This window comes from Plectropomus leopardus, chromosome 6 (assembly GCF_008729295.1).
Source record: "Plectropomus leopardus isolate mb chromosome 6, YSFRI_Pleo_2.0, whole genome shotgun sequence".
NCBI classification, from domain to species: domain Eukaryota; kingdom Metazoa; phylum Chordata; class Actinopteri; order Perciformes; family Serranidae; genus Plectropomus; species Plectropomus leopardus.
Window position 1 is genome coordinate 622,999 of NC_056468.1, and position 24,541 is coordinate 647,539.

General features: G+C 41.0%; 1 protein-coding gene across 1 annotated transcript in view; it reads right to left on the bottom strand.

Moving 5' to 3' along the window:
- Nucleotides 1-24,541, bottom strand: part of nsmfb (NMDA receptor synaptonuclear signaling and neuronal migration factor b) — a 134,143-nt gene that overhangs the window by 57,932 nt on the left and 51,670 nt on the right. The window contains exons 5-6 of the mRNA XM_042488989.1: nt 12,980-12,985; nt 4,322-4,390 (exon numbers count right to left, since the gene is read on the bottom strand). Coding sequence (XP_042344923.1) covers nt 4,322-4,390; nt 12,980-12,985 — 75 coding nt within the window. The remainder of the gene's footprint in view (nt 1-4,321; nt 4,391-12,979; nt 12,986-24,541) is intronic.

The window sequence follows — 24,541 nt, forward strand, 5'->3', positions numbered from 1 at the left end:
ATTCTACCGCGTGAATGCGCATGTACCTCTTGGAGTCCCTAACACAACACAGGCTTCGTGCCGGCCTTAGTAACGGATATTTTTGAATCATAATTCATCATTTTTTACATTCATTTATTTTTACAACACATCCATATGCTGTTGGCTGTAAAGCTTGTAATATGGACGTTTTACCGTGTCTGTATCAGAGACCATATACAGTCTGCCGTCTGTATTCAAACAACTGGTTATCAGTGAGCAGCGCGAAGTACTAGTGACAGTACTAAACAGTACTGAATGTAGTATTTACTTAAAGTTGAGCTGTGTATTAATACACAGGGCAATAGTACAAGGCACCACCTTTTGTTGTATTTTAGTGGGCACAACACTTTTGATTCTGTTAATTTAATTTCTCCGGTCGTGATTACGATATGATTCTGTGATAAGCTGTATGTATATTTGTGTATGTGTGTGTAGAGAAAGATAAATATACCATTATCTGATTATCACGTAAATATTAAAACCGATAGCACAGCTGTCGTTATACCACCAATTAGCTGATGTACGAGAGGAATACATAATACATAGTAAGCTATCTGTCTAATGCAGTCAACTCATTGTGTTCTAAAATGGCTAAATTTAATCAAAATTAATTAAAATCAACCCAACCGTTAGAATATGCAGACTTCTGGTTTCAGTTTTAAAAATACCAGATTTTTCAATCAATGGATTCAGCATCCTCAATAACCTCCAAAAGCACCCATAAAACATGAAAATTGGCCAAGCAGTTGCTGATGTACTGTCATTATATATTATAAATATATATATACAGTATATATGTATATATATATCTTTGTGATGGGTCACAACTTAATGTGATGAGATGCAGCTCCAAAATACTGTCACTTCAGCACACAACCCGCCATCAGGTGGATTATGGGCTTCTTTAATACACAGTGTGCTCTGTAAACACAGTATGACAGTGGGATAATGATGGGAATCTGCATTGGTCTTGGGATAAAAGTCACAGTGCATTCCTCAGCGCTCTTTGTACTCTCACAACACAAAATACATGAAATTATTATAACATGGTGTGATCGTATGGTGTATTTTATTTGTCTACTAGAGTGAGATTCTGTTCTAGACTCCCCTTTGAATTAAGATCGATTGTGGGGATGTTCAGTCTCAAAAAGAACACATCAAATTGGTTGTGATCTGGTGTTAAATCAGGAATATAGTTTAGAATAGAATTCTTTAAATTGATCATTGATAGTTTGATGATTCTCTGTTAAGATGCCATCTGATAATCTAATCTGGGAAATAATATGAGATGCTGCTTTTTGACGAAGCCGATTCACTAACAACTTGTGTGTGTGGGTTTATCCCCTTCTTCATAAAATCTACTTCAAGACTTAAAGCTTAGCCTCTCTGCTTCATTAGTTGTTAAGAGATGACCTTCTGTTTGTAAACCTACTCTTTTCCTTATTAAATCAGGGATCGGTTTGTATTTGATTGTATTTGTATTCTCAATATTTCTTTGAGTAGTTTTCCTAATAAATGCATTGCGAGCAATAATCTGATATGCTCTAAGCGTTTCCCAAAGAGTCAATGCTGAGATGCCATCTGTAACGTTTGTATCAAAGAAAAAATCAATCTGTTCTGAGACAAACTGCACAAAGTCTGAAATGCTAGCCAGACTCAAGCCGCCATACCCCTTTAGTCCTCTGAATTGGAAGTGTTATATTTCTAGCTACAGGGGCATGGTCAGAGATCATAATTGTAATATATTTACAGTCTGTAATAGCACTGTTTAAATAAGAGTCAAACAGAAAAAAATATATCGGAAAAAATGACTTTTGTACATTACCAAAAAAAGAATACTGCCTTTTAGTGGGATTTTTAACCCTTCATGGGTGTATGAGTCTTTGCGTGTCCATGAATGCTTGCATTGTTTGTACTGATTTCGATGATATCAACATTTGTTGATATCAGGAGCTGAAGTCGGGGAAAATGTGGATTCGTGATACGTCATAGGTGAGAGGGCCTCTTTCAAGGCGCAGGATCAGCTCTTTTGTTTGGAAGTTGTGTAACTTCACTATGAACGGCCGTGATCTGTTGTTGCCCTCTCCTGGTTTTGGGGCTGAACTTCTATGGGCTCTGTCCACGGACCACGGTCTCTCAAAACTTTCTTCCACCACCAAACACTTTGGTGGCAAACTCCACAGGACGTGGTCCCTCTGTGTTTTCTTTTACCCCCACAATATTCTGTCTTCTGGTGTAGTTTTCCAAGTAAATCACCTTCTTTCTCAGGATAGCATTCTCTTTAGCCAGTGATGATGTTGATAATTCCACGCTGTTCAATCTCTTATCAAACTTGTTCAGTCCATCCTCCACGTCTGCTATTCTTTGGTCATACATAATCAGTGTCGAGTGTTGAGAGGCAACAGATGCCTGACTTTCCTCTCGAAATGAGTCAGTTGAAGCTTGTATAGTGCCGACTGCCTTAGCTAGCGCCTCCATGCTTTTAGCATTAGCATCTGCTTCCAAGTTAGCTGTAGAGTTTGTGGTGTTTCTTAGTGGCCTACCCTCTCTTGGCTTTTTAGGAAGCTTTTGTGACATTGTAGAGATTGTCACAGATCACTCAGCATACGTTATATCAAAGTTCGGGTAGGTACGAGGTTCACAATATATGATTTTTAAAAGAATATTGCAGGAGCTCGGTCTGATGCATCTACTCCGTGAGCATGCTCAACAGCGCCCTCATTCCAATTATGTTTTCAAATGGGTGAAACTTTTATACAAAGAAATAGTTACAAAAAATAATTTATCCAATCCAATCCAATTAAAATCAAGAGAGGATGTAGACAAGGCTGCCCTCTCTCCCCCCTACTATTCATAATTGCAATTGAGCCTTTAGCAATAGATGTTAGAAATCACACACTGATCTATGGTACACTTATTGGTCAAGTCGAAAACCACATAGCTCTCTTTGCAGATATTGTGACTCTATTTCGAAAAAAAAAAATTAGGTTACAAAATCAGTGGCCTAAAATCATCCATTCTGTTGTTTAATTTAGCTGAGAGAGAAATCCCACCCAGTCATATTAACCAATTCAAGGTAGTAAACAACAGAACAACAAAACAATAAGAAATTACAGGCCAATTATACACCAGTGTTAAAAACTAAGTCAGTTGATTGATGATCATCTCCTCCGATCTCTGTAAAAGGTAGAATTAATATTCTTAACATGAATACTCTCTCCAAGTTACTGTATCTCTGTCAGAACATCCCATTGTTGCCTCCTTCAAACTTTTTTTCTAGTCTAAAAACTGTTCAATAATTTTGTATGGAAAAATAGATGCCCAGACTCTGCCTGCCTATTCTATACTTACTTTTTGACAGGAGAGGGCTGAAGTACCCAAACTTGCTATGGTATTACTGGACAACTCAAGTTAGAACTATGAGGTTTTATTTCTACTCAACAGAAAACCCACAAGAAATGGAAAGCTATGGAATCTAACTCTGTAAGCTTTACAGAGTTAGATTCCATATCTTTCCTTCTCAGCTACAGGCTAATGATCCTAAAAAAACAGAACAATGTCAATGAAACAGCACAATGAACCCTATAGTAAGAAACGTGATTGGTATATTGTATGATGGTAAAAAATACTTGAAGTAAACATACAACATATAAATAATATATAATATAAAGTAAAACAATCTTGAAAAATACATACTGATATGTTAAGAACAATAAGAACATATTATTATTTATTTATTTTTTACTTTCCTTTTCATTTACTATTTTATTCATTTAGCTATTGTTGTTTGTGTTCTTATTTATTTATTTTGTATATCAAAAGAAAAAAAAATCCCCTTTATGGAGGAGTGGGCAACACCTACACAAGATGCTGTCTCTCATACTGCTAATTTTATGAACAGCAAAGAACGTTTTTATGAACATAACTTAAAAATACAAAGGAAATTGTGTTATCCCCATCAAAATAAAAGTCTCATAGGAATCTATTTGAGATTTCACAGGGATTACACAGATTGTTTGAAAAAAAATGTGTTTGACTTTGTTTGAAAGTGTTGACTTTCACTTGGTTCTCTCTGCATTGCCTGGTTCTCTCTACATTATAGGTAATTAAAGGCCTCAGTCACTATTTGAAAATGTACAGTATCCATATAAATGAGGTTAAAAATCAGCCAAAAGTCCGTTAAGAAAAAAAGAGAATTTAAGAAAGAAATGAGACAGATGATGAGACCTGTTAGACGGGGGGATTATGTTAGATGGTTTTGCACCACACAGGACATGATAGGACAGCCAAGACACAGTACCTCTCAATCATGGTGGCAGCCTCCTGCTCTCTTTTTCGCCTCTTTCTTTCAGCAATGCCTCGGAAAGCCCTGCCAGGATGTCAAAGCATGAGGTGGATTTGTGGGGACAAAAACATTTTTATCTTTTAGCTGTTCCTGACCTACACCAAAGAACTCTTGTCAGAACCTAAACTGAGCAAAGGGAAAAATAAACTCTACAGAACTGACCTTATTTCGCTCAGAAATCATTTATGCTGTAATTCTAATACATTTACTTCTTGACTAAACGTAACTGAAATTCCACTAAGCTGAGAGGAACTGACCAGATATAAGCCCTTTGGGTTGCATTTGGGTTTAGGCATAAATATAAAGTTGCAGTTGGGATGGCTGGGGCAACAATATAGGGGTTTAGCAGCACATTGACAATTATCTAACAGAGGCAAAAGGCATTGTGGATATTTTAAAATAGTATACACACACTCTCACATGCACACACAATAGGGTCACAATGCAAGACAAGGATCTACAAGACGAGACACAGAGTAGTAACCAGGAAACCCATCCTGCCTATCCAATGTGAGTTAAATTTATATTGACAGGTTATTAGGAGCAGCATGAATGGTATCTGAAAAATATAATTTCATAAATCTAAATTTGGATAATTAGTGTTCTCTGTAAAGGGTATATTGTGGTTAATGTACTGTAGTATGTGTATTATAGTATATGTATTTTTCGTGCCTTCCATGTTTATAGTGTATTGTGGTCTTATGGTGTTTGAAACTCAATATTTTAATAACACTGTAGGTCTACATGTAAAAGCCCAACTTTAAATAAGAGTTGAATATTAGCAATAGCTATACCCTAGACCCTCATCAGTCTCATACTTTGTATCATACTCTGTCAATAAGAAGTCCACAATAAAGCTGTAATATTTTGAGAAAAAAAATACCCAACTTCTGTCCTATAGTCTGCTCTGCAGTCAGACTGTCTGACAGAGCCATGTTTCAGACTCTCTGAGTGAAACAAAGTTTAGGGAAGTGGAGGAGCGCTCTTCATCTGAGGTGGAAAACTCAAACTAGATCAAAGAACAGGCTGACTGTACAATCAGCATCTTGCTATGCAAAAACAGCAGGGTTTTTCTTGTGGTTTTCCAGCATGCCACACTTAAAGGTGGGATAGTTTTCTACTGTGACACGTACACCTGAAGCTCGGGACCTTGCCACAAAAAATGCTTCAGCTGATGGTGGTAAAGGCATGTTTTAAAATCATCAAAATGTGCAAGTATGGCTAAGCTGCTATCAAAAAGACACATATACCCCCAAGAGCTCCTTAACCCCCCCCCAAAAAAATATTGCTTCCAGCACCCTCCAACGTTCTCTGAACGCCCCCCTGGGGGTCAGTACCGCTCCAGTTGAGAAATGCTCATCTAGGGAATTCTATGTAGAAGACTATATCATGGGCTCATTGGCCTCATAAAAAAACTCTTTTGGACACAGCTTCTGTAATTTTAACTGCACCTTTAATGTGGTGAATGAGGACAATTCCTGAATATAAGAAAATGTTTAAATAACGGCTAAGACTGAACTTCTTTTTATTTTCTCCTAAACTGACCTCAGGGTCAGCTAATGGACCTAATTGCCCTGTTGAACTTATGACTTTGTTCTGCAGAGACAGACATTATTGCCCAGCCAGTCTGACTTAACTTACAACTCATTTGGTGCATGGAGTTGACAACTGAGCTCCTGCAAAGACTCATGAAGACATTGGGAGATCCCTACATTAAAGAGACAAGTCAATTTAACCCTTTGTTGACAGACTGCTGAACTGAACACTGAAGAGGAAAGACCCTTGATACTCCTGATACAGACTTGCATTGATGTATGCATTTCCTTTATGTGCATACAAATACTTACGCCGCAACTTTCTATTTGATAATCCTCTTATTGTAATTAGGCCTTTATCTGTATCTGTAATCATCCCTCCTATATACGTTGTTGTTTGCATATGCTATATTTGTTTTCTAATCATGCGAATTGTGATTTGCTAATTATAGGATTTGTTTTGTTTGATGGGGCTTTGATCATTCTGATACGAGCACTTTTATACCTTTATTCTAATAGGATGTTGAATAACCTTTACTTATATCAGAATGTTTTGACACTGTAGTATTACTGCTCTTACTTATTCTAACACATGTTCATCATGTTTGTTAAACTTGGTTAATACTGTTTTACTCATTTAACGGTCTGCCAAAGAACTGTTTGGTTTTCTCATAAGTGTTAGGTCCCGATCAGCAAAGAAGAGTGTCATGGTTTCAGATCTTGAGGATTCAAAAGCATGTAGTGAACTTTTTCAACACTTTAGGAAGAAATTAGATCTAGATAGTTAAAACAGTAGGAGTGTATTTTTCCCACTTCGACAGTCAAGCACTGCATCCCCTTTTTCACAAAACTTTTATAAACAAGGACAAGTCTTGGGACTCTGGTTTTTGCCTTTGCTCCATTCCCCTCCTCAAGCCTTTAATCTACATAAGAAAAAGAGAACTTTTGAAACAGCCTGTGCAACATCGACCAAAGGACTTTGCACGAGAGAGACTGAACGACAAAAGACTTCGAATTAAATGAGGTCTGATGAGCTTTCATCAAGATCTCATCTCAGCCATGTGAGGTGTCAGAAGATGATCCGGCTGTCCATTGGGAGAGAGAGAGAGAGAGAGAGAGAGATGGAGAAAACAAACTAAAGCCGGGTTTGCAACGTTAAAACTGACAGAGGCCAACCAAGGGGACTGCGCAAGCCCGCATTGTTCAGTGCCCCCACAAAGACGACACTGCCACTTTTCCAGAGCCGACCTTTTCTCTGGCATCTGCGACATTAGAAGAAGGTGAACGATCTTTCCTGTGCTTATGGGGTTTATGCTCTTAGACAATAGGGAAATATAGTGATGACTCAGGTAAGGATCTCCAGTTAACAGAATTATGGTTTATTGTCTAATCAGGCCTGGGAAAGCAAAGGAAGACTAGTTGAGGTTTAGTTAAATAGAAGTACAGTCTTAGGAAGAGATGGATAAGTATAGTCTCAAGTAGAGAGGAAACCACATAAATTTGAGAGTGGGTTAGTTAGAAATGTGAACTACTAGCCACTAAAGTGGCTGGCCTTCTTCACACACACACACACACACACACACACACACACACTGTGTCCACTCCTTGGTTGATGTTGGCAAGAACATAAGTTTTTCATTTGTCTGAGGAGGATGTTAAAAATTTCGAATTTTTATTATTGTTGCAGTGTAAACTAACAGGTAAAGCTCAGGAGGTCTATTCTGGTCTATTCTATTTCTGGTTCTCCTCACATTAATTGATTTAAAACTGGCAACAATTGCCCTGATTTTGCCAGTTTTTGCTCCAAAGGCTAGCACTGAATTCTCTGAGAGAATATGTTCTTCTATAAAGAGCCACGTCATAGTTGATTGTCATGCCCTCAGTAAAAAGCAGAAAGCTATTAAGCCTGCAAGGCTTCAACACCATGTCAGTTGCCTGGAGTAGAAAAAGATCCCAGTCAGTCCTTTGAAGATGGCACCAAGCAGGACCCCTTTAGACCACACTGTATGAATGGCTCACTAGCCTTCTTTGAAGCCTATCTCAATTCCTTTTCTATAAGATAAAGGAGCTGCTCAGTCTTTTTTGTTTAAGGGAATTTTTAAAACCATTAGTGGTAGCATTACTGTAGTGCAGGTATGTGGAATGACCTGGAGTCAAGCCCCATTGCATGTTGTGTATTTGCAATCTTGGTTACAGGCTGTGTGGCTGAGGCCTTATATTGCAGTTCTCGAGAAACAGTTTCATCCACTTGAGCTCAGGTGTTGCCTGCTGCATTGGCCTGGGATTGTGATAAAAACCCTGTAACGGGGTAAAAAAAATGGTAGAAATCTCAGAAGAGCAACTGAGGAGGGATCCCTCTTCCAACAGACGTGCATAGATGTCATAAATAACAATTACATTACACTAATGACAAAAAGGAAAGAGAAAGAGACAGAGAAAGAGAGAGGGGAAGAAAGGGGGAGAGAAGCAGAGCAATAATGGTAACAATAAAATAATAATCAAATAATGAAATATATAGGCTATAATAGGTTATCTGAATACTTATACTCTACACTTTAATTCTAATACTTTTGTGCTTTTACTTGAATAATTTGAATGCAGAATTTTTACTGAAAACAAAGTATTTCTTCCACATATGAGTACTTCTTTCACAGCTGTATATTAATATACTGGAATACTGGTTTTCAGACACAGTTGATGCAGTGTGGTGTGTGCACTGTCTGCCCCCTCTCTCTTTGCTGTCACTTTGAAATGAAAGTTAGTTTACACACAGAGTTTTCTCCGATAATATAAAGAATGTGTGCACCATTTTAGCTCCTTTTGCGTAACGTTATGTAATGTGACTTCTGACAGAAAACGTTAGTTGGTTTCATGTGTTTGGGCCACAATCTAAGGAGACCAGTACCAGCAGTACACTCTGCTGTCAGTTTGTCCTGGTGTTTTGCAGTACTGGACGGGGAAACAGTCTTTGACACTGGAGTCCTGTAAAACCTCTCTGATTGGTCAGGTCTTGCCTGTACACTGATGATGCAAAATCGCAACACTGTCGTTTTCTTTAGTGACAATAACTCCTCAAACTGAGAATTATTTGGGGCAAAAGATGCCTGTGTTTGGCACTTGTGGGGCAGGTGGTGCATGTATGGGGACATTGCCAGCCCCCCCCCCCCCTCCCCAACCCCCACCCATGCCTAGAACCGGCCTCGGGGGCACCACATTTCTCTATTGATTTCAGGAAGGTAAACATTTTTACCAAGCCAATTTCCTCTTCCTTCTGTGGAAGAATGTATGGATAGGATTGGAGCTACTTGCCAGTCATGAAGTTTGCTCAAGGGCTACTTGCAAGTGCCCTTGACAGCCCGTGCACCTGAGATCTCTGTATTTGTTATCCCATATCCTGAGGTATATGGTCAATGCACCAGCCAAGCACAAGTAACAAATAATATATATATATTGATGATGTGGTAGTCTATTCTGCTGATGGGAAATCTCGTGTTGAAACTCAACCAGCTACACTGAGACGGTACGATCTTCTAATGGAAAATTGCCCCCCAAAAAGTACCCAATACCAAAGTCGAGTAGAATAGAGTGGAGTACTGTAGAGTAGAGCTGGTACCATGTAGTGGAAAGAGGCTTTAGGCTATCACTTATCTAGGCAAGCAGGTCCATCAGGGCCAAGTGCACCATCGCTTGGTTATCTGTTCCCACTACTAAGTAGGAGCCTCATCACTTTCTCAACTTGGGTCCCTTTTAACAGACTGAGCCCCACTAAGAGAACAGCAAGCAGATATTTCCTGACTGTAAAAAGTCCTTACTGTAGCTTACCAGTGCTGTTGGCACTAATAGTGGAGCTGGTGCTTGCTACAGTTGAATTGAAGTGCCAAATTGAAAAAGAAGCCCAAGCAATGCTCTTGGCTGTACAACATTTCAAGGCTTAAGTTTGCTCAACCCCACAGCCAGTGGTAATTTTACAGGTCAGTGCCGTCTTTCAGTTTAGGAACACAAGCCTGTTCCTAAGTCAGCTGTATAACAGTAAACAGCTGATGCGCTTGGCCCCTATAGCCCAAAACTTAAACATCCACAAAAAGGAGCGTGGTATTTTTGTGAGTACTGCTCTCTCAGGAGCATCTTAGGATGATAACAAGTGAGGATGTCATCTTAAGCCCCTTTCCCACTGTGCGAAAAAAAAAAAAAAAATACTAACACCACCTAGTATTTGACGTTTGTTTTTAATGGGAAAGGTTATAATCAACAGTGATGAAAATACGACACCCAGGTGGATGTGCTAATTTTAGTACCGTTACCAGTTCTATGCAACAACAGGTGACCACAAAATACCATCCATTGTGGGCCAAGTGCAGGAAGTGTATGTTGTTGATGAACAGGACATTGTATTTCCCTGTGAAATCTCAAATAGATTCCTATGAGACTTTTATTTTGATGGGGATAACACAATTTCCTTTGTATTTTTAAGTTATGTTCATAAAAACGTTCTTTGCTGTTCATAAAATTAGCAGTATGAGAGACAGCATCTTGTGTAGGTGTTGCCCACTCCTCCATAAAGGGGATTTTTTTTTCTTTTGGTGTAGCAGGAAGTGCGGTAATAACGGAGTTGTATTTGCTGCGCTCCTGCAAACTGTTCTTCCGTTTGCACCTGACTTTCTCCTGGGAAGGTATGCATGTCTTTCTCTGTGCCTATTTTTGGTTATTTCACACTTATATTTTATGTTAACTTACCTGAATTTTTTTAAGAGCAATGTAATCTCACTGTGATCATTTTGAGTTACAGTTTTCGTTGTTTTTGATTCATAAACCCTTTAATTAGGAAATAGAAGTTGTTGAAGATTAGAGTAGCAGGGCCGCCATATAGCCAGTTGCTGTATAAGTATAAGGAATGTATAAGTAAGGCATGTAAAGAAGAAGTTGACACCATAATTTTTTCACTGGCCTCCATGCTGCTTTCTGCTATTTATTGACCCTTTTTCAGACCTATCTGTCACATCCAACGTGGCACACCAGTTAAAAAAAAACCCAAAAGACAGTTGAGTCGAATTGTGTTTTTCTCTAGTGTGCTGGCTATGGAAAAGGAGTATAATGCCTAATTTTGGATAAAAAAAAATTGCATTCACTTTCTAATTTTTGTGGGAAAGGGGTATTAAGGGTACATGTCATTCTATGTGCTGTAACTGCTTTGTGTATGTGTGTGTGTGTGTGTGTGTGAATGTGTGTGTGTCTGTGTATGCGTTCTAGCTGCTGCACAGTGATTGACAAGCTGATGACAGTTGACTGATTGCCAGCAACCTGTGTTAAAGTGTGGGTTAGGTCTAAATAAGTGGCTCCTTACTCTGCCCACACTTACTTCATTTCACAACGCAAACCCAGCTTTCTATTTTTTCTGTTATCTGATTTTTTTTTTTTTATTTTTAAGATTTTTTAAAGCATTATATTTGTGTGTTGTCTTGGTGTCCATTGTATTTTATTCTGCCAGTGTGTAAATTGTTCAGCGTGGGTGGGCATTCTTGGGGGACAGTAGTGGCTCTAACAGGATGTCAGACATAATAAGAATCATCTCTGACAATGTATGTCAGAAATGAAGTCATGCCCTGCATCTTGATTTTGACTGACAGACAGCTGATGAGCCCTGGAACAACAAACTATTATCCCCAAGTGTTTATAACCCTTCCCTCACAAGCTCCATCACTTTCTGTCCCCTCTCCCTGAAAAAAATGAACATATTGTCACTCCTTCCACCATCTGCCAACACCAAAAACTATTCATCCGTTTTGTACCACAAGACAATCTAGCAGATTTCCCACCAAATTCAACCAAGAACAAAAACTGACAGCCTATATTCATTGGTGTAGTATGTGTTCCATTAGTTTCGAAATGCTTCCATTTTTATACAGAGCCATGTGTTAACTTCAAATAAAATCAGAACATTCATCAAAAGTAATCAGGCCCCTACACCAGCATAGATTCTAGTTTAGTGCTATAGCTATTTGCAATTTGCATAAAAAATGTAATTGTGATTTTTGTGAAATATTTTGCAGTTGGAATTTAAACTCCAATTACAGCTCTTCCAGTCAAATAACCTCCAGTTTTAATTGGTGACCTACATTGTTTTAACATGAACAGACCAGTAAAAATACAGAAAATACAAAATACATAAAAATACAGTACAAATTTAGCTTGTAACTGTTTGCATATGAAAGAAAACAGATAAAACAATAAAAATTACCGCTCAAAGACATTAAATGATGCAGAGTGGTGCTAGAGTACAGACATTATCATGCAGAGAACTTATCAGCCAGATATTAGCCAAGAGTTTGAGAATTAGAGAATTTAGAGAGTTTGAGAGTAAGAGAATTACAATCTTTAGCTACAGCTTAGCAGCCCGTTCTCATTCCAAACTCGTAAAATAGTGTCGCTTTTGTCAGTGATTTTGGCAAAAGTTTGCAACGCCACAAGGCACTTTTCGCATGCGCATTAAACGCTGCTGGACGGCGTAAGAACGTTCTTACCTGATGTTAACGTTCTGGCATTGGTTGCCATGTGCTAGTGTTGTCTTAATATTACCACATTGCACCTCATCCCACCATATGCATTTGTTGACATCATGGTAGCAGCATCCCCATCAACAACAGATGCAGAGGGATACCTAGAACATAATAAGTAGTCGTTGAAGTCCACTGCAAAGCATCAACATGTGACAAGTTGGGATGAGAACGTGTTGACCTTAGTCTGTTGGTGACAGTTGTCCCATCAGCTAGCAAAACAATAAACAGAAACTTTCACCTTTTACAACTTGTAATGAACAGTATATAATTTAACATAACAGCTCTTATGATTTGAAAAATGCACATTTTTGGTTACTGCTCTTTAGTTGACTATTGATTGAATAGATAACTTCAGTTACCCATACCAACACACACTGAGATAGAGGGGTTTGAGGACACAGCAGACTGAACAGCACAAAGCCTCAAGAGGAAAAGGGTTGGAGACATGCTACCAAACTGACAGAGTGAGAAAAAGCCATAACAACAAAGAAAGAACAGCGAGGGCAGTTGGTGGAGTTACTCACGATATTCTACAGTTGTGGTTTGGCAAGCCGCCACATAGAGACGATAGAAAGAAGAGAGGACAAAATTAAAGAGAAGAACATACATATCAGAGACTGCTTCATGTTGCATTTCTCATGTAAGATTATAAGAAGAAAAAAAAAACCTCACCTTAAGTGGAAAAGTCTTGAGTGTCATGAAATGTATGTAAAAATAAGTAATTCTAATTAGGACATATACAAAGAGGTAAAGAGCAGTACAAGATGTTGAAAATGCTAATTCCTTCATAATATGATCACTATTTTACAGATAGTTTGATCAATTCTACAGTAAATATGTATTAATTGAAATGCAACAAACCCATCATATTAGGGGTGAAAGATACTAATTGGCCACTGACATAGAGATATAAGAGGGAGCAAGGGAGAGATGAGAGAAAAGATCATGATGGGTGAGCTTTGTCTGTTTGAGAATCATAATTATAAGATCTAGGTGATCGGTGATAATTAACTAGTCACAAGAAATGGAGGGTACTTTTGTGTTGGTGTATGCATGGCTAACACACATTCTCCATGTTTACCTCCTGTCAGTTGATGACATTCACACAAAATGCAAAGCATTCAAAAAGGAAATTAACAGTGATCCATTTAGAGTTTGAAATGATCTATAGCACTTTCCACTCAAGTTGTACCTGTTGATATCCTTTAGGTAAAGGTAGGTTTCGTGAATTTTGAAAGATTTTACAATTTTGATTTGTGATTTTGTGAATTTTGGCTCTATTTTCTAAATCTGATTCAACAGAAATTGACCAGTTGATGTTTTGTTTGGATCTCTACATCAACTGGTCAATTTCTGTTGAATCAGATTTAGAAAATAGAGCCAAAATTCACAAAATTAATAAGAGCTTTAAAGTTCTTATTAAAACCAGACAAGGACTCAAGTCCTTCCTCTGCTTATGGCTCCATATCATTAGCCAACACAAACATTAAAATTATTTCCAAAACACTAGTAGAAAGAGTACTTCCATCTTTAATTCATAACGACCAAACCGGCTTCATTGAAAGATGACATTCCACTACCAACATTTGAATACTCTTACACTTAATCAACGTTTCACGACACAACAAAGAAAAGACAATTATAGTTTAACTTGACACAGAGAAAGAATTCAATAAAGTTAACTGGATGTTTTTAAGGTTCTACAAAAGCTTGGTTTTGGGGAGTTGCTCATTCACTGGATAAAAACACTATAATACACCCAGGGACACAGTCCCCACTAACAGATCACATAAAAAAAGCACAAGAGCACCAGGCAAGAAAGCCCATTCTCTCCCTGTCCTTTTTCCATTTTCATCAAACCACTTGCTTGTGCCATTTGGCATAAACCATAACATTAAAGGAAACAGCAAACATAGAAAACAGAATCAATTAGAGTCTGATGAGACCATACTCTACCTTCAAGATCAACAAAGCTCACTACAGGAAGTAACAATTTCATTCACATTCTCTTTCTCATTCTTTCTCCTTTGGTAATATTTGATCAGACTTGATGCTGGAATCCTGTTTTCCTTACTATAGCTCTCAAAGCAGTTACAAAGACAAAAAGAAAAGAAAGGATTTAGGTTGTCCCATGCTTCCTTTAGTGCCCTTTGGTCTTTTCTGGTTTGGGCAGACATTGGTCAAGAAAACACCAAATAACTGATCAGTTGATAGCCACTGGAGCAGCCTGGGTGTAAAGATAAAAGGCATCGGACGTTCAGAGAAAAATTGTTGATGCAGTGAAAGAAATGCTATATATGTCTGTGAACTCCAGATGGCAGGGTTAGGGTGAGGCTGTCCTGGGGAAAACAAAGAGTTGAAGAAATCAAGGACTGCTGAAAAAAGCAGATTCACCAAACAGCAGAGGATGAAGCAGCATGGTTGAAGCAGAGCTAGGGGAGGATTTCACCTCGCTCTCAGATTGTTTAAGAAGAATACTTGAAGCCAACAGTAATTACAGGACTGGACTGCTGGCAAAGATTCAAAATCCTGGAGAGAAGCTAGGAACAATTCTCAAACTGGAAGGAAGAGGGCAACATTGGGAGGACTGCCAGGGATATTAAAGACAGATTTGAGGAAGTGACAAGAAGAGACATGGTCCAAGCTAATCTGTGGTCAAGGTATGGAAAATGAATTAATCTGTTATCATGGAAGCAGAAAAAGCCTATGACCTAGCTGGTAATGTACTTGTTATGGAAACAAGAAGTGACCTAGATGGCAGAGTCAAAGACTTAAAGGCAACCAACATCAACCTTGAGCTAAGGAGAGCTGGATTTGTAAGTGCATGGGGGACTGCAGCTGAGTCACTAACCGTAGAAGCTCTGCCCACATTGGCAGCACTGATTGTGAGGAGGATGCCCACCATCTTCCAATTTTCGGTGGTTGCAGAAAAGAATGAATGGTAAGCCTGCAAAGACAAGGGGAGCTGTCTGGATCTGCTGAGGTCAAGAGAATCCAACTACAAATGACAAAATTACATAAGACTCTCAACCTACAACATTGCTGGAGAACAGGTATGGAAATAAGTCAACTATCACCACAGAAATCCTTGAAGACCCAAAGAAGAAATGCCAGCTGTATAGGGAAACCAGCAAAGGAAAGTCAGTGACCTCATACAAACTATTGAAATAGAAAATGAAGACACCATGCCGTTTGGAAAAGAAAAACCAGAGGAGAAATGCTTCTACAAGAACAACAAAGTCGGGGGTCCTGGAGAAGTATTTGATGTGTGTGATGGTGAAAGACACAATGACAAAATCTTTTTCTTTAGGATGTTGAAATGCCTGAAGCTGCAGAGAAACAGAGGAACACGATACGTTTTGAGTTGAACTTTCCCTAAAGAGAGCAGAAGGATGTAGAGAAGACTTCACCAACCAGACTGCAGTTGCAAGTACCATTGCTAAGGACCAATCCAAGTTTCACAAGGGAAGAGACTTTTGCAAGCTTCCTGTCATCATGATGCTGATGGAGGTCACTGCCAACAAAGGGCAGAAGTTTGGGACTCTGTTGGGCCTTGCATCAGACACAAACTACATACCCATAAGGCTGCTGACAGTCTGCATTTACATTGCATTTAGTTGTCTATGGAGTAGTCGGAATGACCATCAAAGTTGACACTCAAAGGTGTCTTCCGAAGGTCAGAGTCAAGACTCCTAAAGGAACAGAGTGGACTCATGAACTTGCCTACCATGGCCTGGATAAAATCGCCAAAGTCCAAAGGTATTGAACCTGAGAAATTGCAGAAATTTTTACCAGAAGTCAAGCTTAAAGAATTAAAGAGTCCAAAGGAGGTAGATCTTATCACCCATGGAGAGGGAAGACTAACCCCACACAGGGTAAAAGTTGTTGGAGACCTCATTTTGTGGTAGCGTCCATTAGGAAAGCACACCCTGACATGTTTGAGGAGACAGGGGAGGCTGCACGAGTCCCAAACACACTTTGCTTAGTCCAAACAGCTGCAGTCAAACATGAGGAGATAAGCAAAGGGTCAGCGATTAAAACAGCTCGGTTGCAGCAGGAAGATACGGCTGAGACAAATTTTACAGCTTCGACTAATCGTAAGTTCCTGAAATGGTGGAAATAGGACAGCATCAGAACAGCCTGTGAGCTGAAATGTGAGGGATGTTGCTGTGGAAATTATCAACCAGGGGAAAGAAGATCCCCTCCCTGAGCTACCACCTTATCATGGTGGTGGGGTTTGCGTGTCCCAGTGATCCTAGAAGCTCAGTTGTCGGGGACGCCGGTCAGACCTGGCAGACCCGAACGCATTGTGAGGGTCTGCTGGGAACGTCTAGCAGAGTCTCGTCAGAAGGAGCTTCAACTCCCACCTCCGGGAGAGCTTGGACCATGTCCCGGGGGAGGTGGGGGACATTGAGTCCGAGTGGGCCATGTTCCGTGCCTCCGTTGCTGTTGTGGCCAACTGGTGCTGTGGCCATAAGGTGGTTGGTGCCTGTCGGGGTGGCAACACCCGAGCCCGTTGGTGGACACCGGCTTTGAGGGATGCCGTCAAGTTGAAGAAGGAGTCCTATCGGGCCTTCTTGGCCTGTGGGACTCAGGAGACAGCAGACAGGTATCGGCAGGCCAAGTGGAGTGCAGCTACGGCGGTCGCAGAGGCGAAAACCCGGGCGTGGGAGGAGTTTGGGAGGCCATGGCGAACGACTTCCGGATGGTTTCAAAGAGGTTCTGGACCACCATCCGGCGTCTCAGGAGGGGGAAGCGGCGGTCTGTCAACACTGTGTATGGTGGGGACGGGGCACTGCTGACTTTGACTCGGGACGTTGTGGATCGGTAGAGGGAATACTTCGAAGACCTCCTCAATCTCACTGACATGCCTTTCAGTAAGTCAAGTCAAGTCAGTTTTATTTATATAGCCCATTATCACAAAACATGGTTTGCCTCAGAGGGCTTTACAGTGTACGACATCCCTCTGCCCTTAGACCCTCACATCACCCAAGGAAAAAAAGAGGGATCCCTCACTATCCTCTACCGCTCTTCCTGAGGTTTCTTCCTCTTTTTTTTCCCCGTTACAAGGGTTCTTTTTGGGGAGAGGGGGGGAGGCACAGCAATAATAGAAACAGATGCATGTCATATTACAATAATGGTAGGTGTGAAATTAGTAATTGCTCTCTATGATGATGTTGAGAGAGGCTATGCTTTCAGTAAGAAAGCATAGCCTGGGGACTGTTCCATCTCTGAGGCTGAGGTTGCCGAGGTGGTCAAAAAACTCCTCGGTGGCAGGGCCCCTGGAGTGGATGAGGTCCGCCCGGAGTTCCTTAAGGCCCTGGATGTTGATGGGCTGTCATGGTTGACACAACTCTGCAAGTTTGCGTGGACATCGGGGGCAGTGGCTCTGGACTGGCAGACTGGGGTGGTGGTCCCTCTTTTCAGGAAGGGGGACCGGAGGGTGTGTTCCAACTATAGGGGGATCACACTCCTCAGCCTCCCTGGTAAGGTCTATTCAGGGGTACTGGAGAGGAGGGTCCGCCGGACAGTCGAACTCCGGATTCAGGAGGAGCAATGCGGTTTTCGTCCTGGTCGTGGAACTGTGGACTAGCTCTGGACCCTTGGCAGGATCCTTGAGGGTGCATGGGAGTTTGCCCAACCAGTCCACATGTGCTTTCTGGACTTGGAGAAAGCATTCGACCGTGTCCCTCGGGGAGTCCTGTGGGGGGTTCTCCGGGAATATGGGGTATTGGACCCCCGATACAGGCTGTCCGTTCCCTGTACGACCAAAGCTTGGTCCACATTGGCAGCAGTAAGTCGGACTTGTTTCCGGTGAGGGTTGGACTCCACCAGGGCTGCCCTTTGTCACCGATTCTGTTCATAATTTCTATGGACAGAATTTCTAGGCGCAGCCAGGGTGTTGAGGGGGTCCGGTTTGGTGACCTCAGGATTTGCAGATGATGTGGTCCTGTTGACTTCATCAGGCTGTGCCCTCCAGCTCTCACTGGATCAGTTTGCAGCCGAGTGTGAAGCAGCTGGGATGAAAATCAGCACCTTCAAATCCGAGGCCATGGTTCTCAGTGCCCTCTCCAGATCAGGGATGAGATCCTGCCCAAAGTGGAGGAGTTTAAGTACCTCGTGGTCTTGTTCATGAGTGAGGGAAGGATGGAGCGGGAGATTGACAGTCGGTGCAGCGTCTGCAGTAATGCGGACTCTGCACCGATCTGTGGTGAAGGGGGAGCTGAGCCGAAAGGCAAAGCTCTCGATTTACTGGTCGATCTTCATTCCTATGGTCATGAGCTTTTGGTAGTGACCGAAAGATTAAGATTGCGGGTACAAGCGGCCAAAAACCCTCCGTAGGGTGGCTGGGCTCTCCCTTAGAGATAGGGTGAGAAGCTTGGTCATCCAGGAGGAGCTCAGAGTAGAGCTGCTGCTCCTCCGCATTGTGAAGAGCCAGATGAGGTGGCTTGGACATCTAATTAGGATGCCTCCCAGACGCCTTCCTGGTGAGGTGTTCAGGGCATGTCCCACCAGTAGAAGGCCCCGGGGAAAACCCAGGACACACTGGAGAGACTATGTCTCTCAGCTGACCTGGGAACGCCTCGGAATCCAGGAAGAGCTGGACAAAGTGGCCGAAGAGAGGGAAATCTGTGCTTCCCTTCTTAGGCTGCTGTGCCCGCGACCCGACTCCGGATAAGCGGAAGAAAATGGATGGATGGATGGGAAAGAAGATGACCCTGGTGGTGGAGGGTAATTTGAGATCATAAAAGAAGGCCTCACCTGCATCAGAGAGGATGCTCGCATAACATCTATATACTGGGATGCAGTATCTGTGGACTGAAGACCCTGCTTCTCTTCCTATCAGCAGAAGTGCAGTAAAGACCACATTCCTGAGGACAGAAAGGCACCTGGAAAAAGAACCAGAGTGGCAAGATAAGTTTAAGTCTATGTCCGTGTCCCAAATCCATGAGATGGTGGAAGTGGAATGCAGTCCTTCAGAAGAAAAATTATGTGGGCAATCTCTTGACTTCCCATAATCGCCTGAAGGAGCTGGACAAAACCACAAGAAGAGCCATATGGGTCCGGTCAGGGCACAAGCTTTCTAAACCAAATAAGAGATGAAGACGTCAAAGCCGTGGGTTTCAGGCACCAGGTGGAGGAAGACAAGCTCCACATGATGACCTTGATCAACTTTTCCAAAAGGAAAAAGAAAATGGAAATTTAGTATTGTTCAGTCACGCTGACAGTTAAACAGTCCTGGGAGCAATTCAAAGAGATAGCTAAGGTACTCAACATTCTTTGCTAACAGACTTGGTGAGATCCAGTAGTCTGGTTGGTTGAAGACTGGTGGTGGATCCTTGGGGCTCCAACATTGCTCACATTATCACAAGAGGAAGTCCTCTGGAGGATCTGAGGGAGGATACCACATGACAAAATGGGCCTGAGTTTCTGAAATGGCCAGTGGAGGAGTGGCCTTAAAAGTCAGTGGCAGAGGGTGTAGCACATGCTAGAGAGAGTGCAGACAAGCTCCAGAGGAAAGTATTCTTAGCAGCTTTGACCAGAGCTCAAGTAAAAAAGGATCAGAGAGATGCCCTGTGGATCCCTCAGGAGTGTCTCAAGAATAAGAACCAAGTTGCTATATGGGCAATAGAAATCTCTTAAAGGTAAGAAAAATTCAATTGTAGACTGATCATCAGCTGGGTATGGCAAGCTGCAAAGAAGTGGCTAAATGAAAAGGGCCACATCAGAAGACAAACAAAGAGCGAGAGATATCAGCTGTCTGGTTATCTTACTTCCTGTTGAAGTACAAAAAGAAATCTGAAAGACTTTTGTGACCTCCTTGGCTTTGGGAACCGAGAGCTCAAGTGGGAGATGTGAGGACAAAGCTCAAAATTTGCAATAAGGTCTTAATTATTTTCAGTTTTCAAACCTTATTTGTATTTTTTCAGTATCACCCATCGCATTACATTTAAGGAGTCAAACATGATAATGACATTATTGTGGAGTGTTACACAAAAGGGTGGCGTGTATGTAAAAATCTCACTTGTGGTAACCACAGACCTTATTTCTATTGCATCTATTGCTCGTCTGTCCGTCCTGGAAGAGGGATCCCTCATCATCCTCTACCGCTCTTCCTAAGGTTTCTTCCTTTTTTTTCCCCGTTCAGGGGTTCTTTTTCAGGAGTTTTTCCTTGGGTGATGTGAGGGTCTAAGGGCAGAGGGATGTCGTACACTGTAAAGCCCTCTGAGGCAAACCATGTTTTGTGATAATGGGCTCTATAAATAAAATTGACTTGACTTGACTTATTTCGCATCTAACCAACAATCCAGTCAAATCACCTTTTTAATTAAAGACAAGGAGTGCTGACATGCTTACTCATTTCAAGGTTTTAGGACTCATTCCTTGACGTCGGGCATGGACGCTTCCAGCTGCGTCTGTGTCCTCTGTAAAATTTGCACAGGCTCTTTTGTCTATTTTGCAAGTGTTGGTGACGCTTTTTGCATTTTTTTTTTTTTTTGGACAGTGGTGGCATGTGAACATCAGTAAACATAGAGGAAATGATGGAGAGGAATGGGCACTGCTGGAAAAAAAAAGTAAAGAACATACTTTCTGTCACATGAAAGGCTTAATTTTAATGGATGAATTTGGCAATGGACCTTTGACCTCTGGCCACACCCTCTTGGCGCCCATTGTATGACATCACTACCCCCCCCCCCCCCCCCCCCCCCCCCATCCCATTGTGAACCTTAGACCATAAACTTTTGACCTTGTGTCTCCCCTACCGCATGTGAATCATAATTCATTCTAAAATAAAATAATTCTTGGGCCACACCCCACACTCACAAATGTTTTAAAGTGTCAGGTTCTCTCTCTATTCTGTAAAAACTGTTTGCAGTTGTTGAACAAGACGGTTGTAATAGCTGTGTGTGTGTGTGTCTGTGGGTTGAATGTCTGGCGGGTGACCTGTAGGCTGAATGGAGCAGTAATAATTGAGGAAGTGTGTGTGTGACCTGTACAGAGATTCTGATTTATTTATGACGCTTGTAGAGGGCGCTTATTGTTTAAAAGTAGTAATTAGGAGGTGGCAGGACGAGATGGACAAATTATCGTCAGGCTTGTATGCAGATGGTGTGACATAAACGAAGACGGATGATCCATTTATCCTGTCTGCAGAGAGGCCATAATTGTTTAAAAGTATTAATTTAGGAAGTGGGGGAAGAACTAGACTGCAAAATATGTGAAGGCTTGTATGCAGAAGACTCTGCTCATGTGACATGGACAAAGTGACTCCAATTTGTCCTCAAGTGGGGATATTAATGAAGTGATTGATCCGAAGCCTCCACACCTCTCCTTTAAAAATGCTCACTGAGGAGCAGCCTCAGTCTCAGTGGAAGAGGACCTGTGAGAGCTGCAATCCTGAAGATGCCATCCAGTACGTGTTTTTTTCTTTCATACTTGAATACCTTTTCCCAAATACTTTACTTTGTTTTACACCTTTATTTATCAGAGTTATTTTCATTTTAGACAACCATGAATACAAGATGGATCGTCACAAGTCATGCCGAGTGAGTATCAAGTCTCTGCATTTATTTAAGAATTTAAATGTAATTTATGTTATGATATACTTCACTGATTCAGATTGTATATGCTGCGATTATAATTACATTGCGCTGCATTGCAGGCACACCAGTTGTGCGTCCTAGTCAGGCGGTTGAATCCTGTAAGTCTAGATATTAGTTATTAAACCAATATGTTTTCATCGTGTTCCTTTACTCTCATGTATCACCTTTTATCCGCTGTATTGACATTTTGTCTTTTTATGTGTCTAAAGGATCTAAAGAGACTTTTGAGTGGAGTCAAGAGTGGGAATTTGAAGGTAAACTACATTCTACATTTTTACAGTGTTTCAAGCGTGCAAGACTTCTTTTTAACCGCACGAGACCCTGCGAGATCTTAGTGTGGTTATGCCTGAGGTTTATTAGAAACAGTCTCAGTTCACAGACTGCAGTAGGCCAGTACACAGAGTGCTGAGAGCCTGAGAGTCTTGGTCTGGTCATTGATGATATAATGAGGTGAAAAGTGATTAATGTCTTAATGTTTCAAGATACATTTGATTTAATGTGAAACTGTTTTGGTTTGGATTAATGTCTTAATGTTTCAAGATACATTTGACTTAATGTGAAGCTGCTTTGGTTTGTTTTATTTAGGCTTGGAAGAAGCTGAAGAAATAGAATATATTACATTGAGCTCTGACTCAGAGGAAACTGCATTTTGCAGCAGGTGAGCTTTTTAAATTTTATTTCTTAATTTTTGTAATGGTATATATTTATTACATGCCTTAGATGTATAGTTTGAAATCTGACCTTCATGATTTTTAAAAATTATTTTTCAAGAGGCTCCAGTGGAACCGGGGGCAGGGGCAGAAACAGAGGCAGAGTCAATTGTGACAGAGGCAGAGACAAGTGTGGTGGAGGATTCAGATCAGGTTTTAATTGCTGGTGAGTATTATTATTTTTGTTTGAGTTTTGTTTGTGTTTTAATTTATTTGATTATCATTATTTAAATACATTTTTTTTTCATCAGAAGAAGGGGCAGTGGCACCACCAGCAGGGGCACCACCAGCAGCAACAGCAGCAGCTGGGGCAGCTGATTGCTGTAGGATGCAGAAGATCCCTTGTTGGAGGGAGAAGAAGAAGAAGGAGGAGAAAAGGACAACTCTTTGCCAGCCTTTGGCCTATTGTAAGTGAGGAGTTACATGAATTCCTTGCGCGATATAGTGTAGCTACAGCAAAATATTTAATGCAAAATAAATAAAGAGTCGGATGGGCATTTGAAAAGTAGCTTTGTCTCAGGGTTTTATTACTATTGTTAATCATGGGTGAAAATTACCAAAGGGCTCCGCTCTCTGATCTTCAACATCTCAAAAATTTGGAAGAGGCTTTAAATGTCCTGGCACAGCCCTCTACCAGGCTTGTGTTCAGCTCCTTCAATCAGAAATTGATGCTCTGATGCGTGATATTGTTAGACAAAATGATCCAGACTCTGCTCTCATAATGCCTGAACTCTACGAATTACAAACCAAAAGTGAAACAAACGCAACCCTCAATAAACCCCCTCTTTCTGATCTTCAACAACTAGAAAATTTGGAAGAGGCTCTAAATGTCTTGGTGCAACCCTCTTTCAATCAAAATAGTCACTTAGTCAATATAGACCTAAATGATCAACAACCTGGGCCATCAAACACTGGTAGGATGGGTGGAGGGAATGCTCCACCTACGCTGAGAATCATTCACAGAAATCATTTTAACAACATTGAAATTAGACAGTTACTTAATTTTCCCTCCCCACAGCCCATGCCAGATTATGCAGAGTTTTACAATAATGTTATGGGCTCTGTACAAGAGGCGGTAGATAGAGCCTTATTGCATGCAAGGCAGGGGGATGTGGTGCAGCTAGAATTAAGGGGAGAAAGTTTCTAAAATGATGTCTCAAATTTCAAAATCTTCTTGACAGGTTAGTACAATCTAACATGGCCACTATGACAGCACTCTAGAGCTAGTTGTGCAGGTGGTGCGTAGTCTTCGCGGCGGCACAAAAAGAAAACTTGAACATCGATATTGTTCAGAAAAAAATGCGCTGTCTGCATATAGTCAACAATACTGATAATCAGTTATGCTTTGCCATTAATCTAGCACTTTTGCTGTATCCCAATTTAAACCTGGATGAGGCTGTTGTAAGAGCCTGCAAAATACAGAATCAGACTGGATTATCTTTCCATACTCCTGTGTCCTTTAGCGATATTACTAAATTTGAGCAGACCCTTGACTGTAAAATAGTAGTGTTTTATAGAGCAGAGGGTGAGAGAGCGCTTTCCAAATTTCAAACATCTAGTGGGAAACACGCTAAAACAGTTTTTCTCTTCCTTCTCAAAAGCCACTACTATGGCAGAACTTTTTTGAAAGCATTCCTGGGTACAAGCCATGTGTGTGAATATTGTTACACAGGTTATGACCTCCACATGAGGCACCACTGTGCAGGTCATTGCTTTGTGTGTTGTACACCCGACTGCGCAAAACAAAAAGACAAAAACACAATCATGTGCG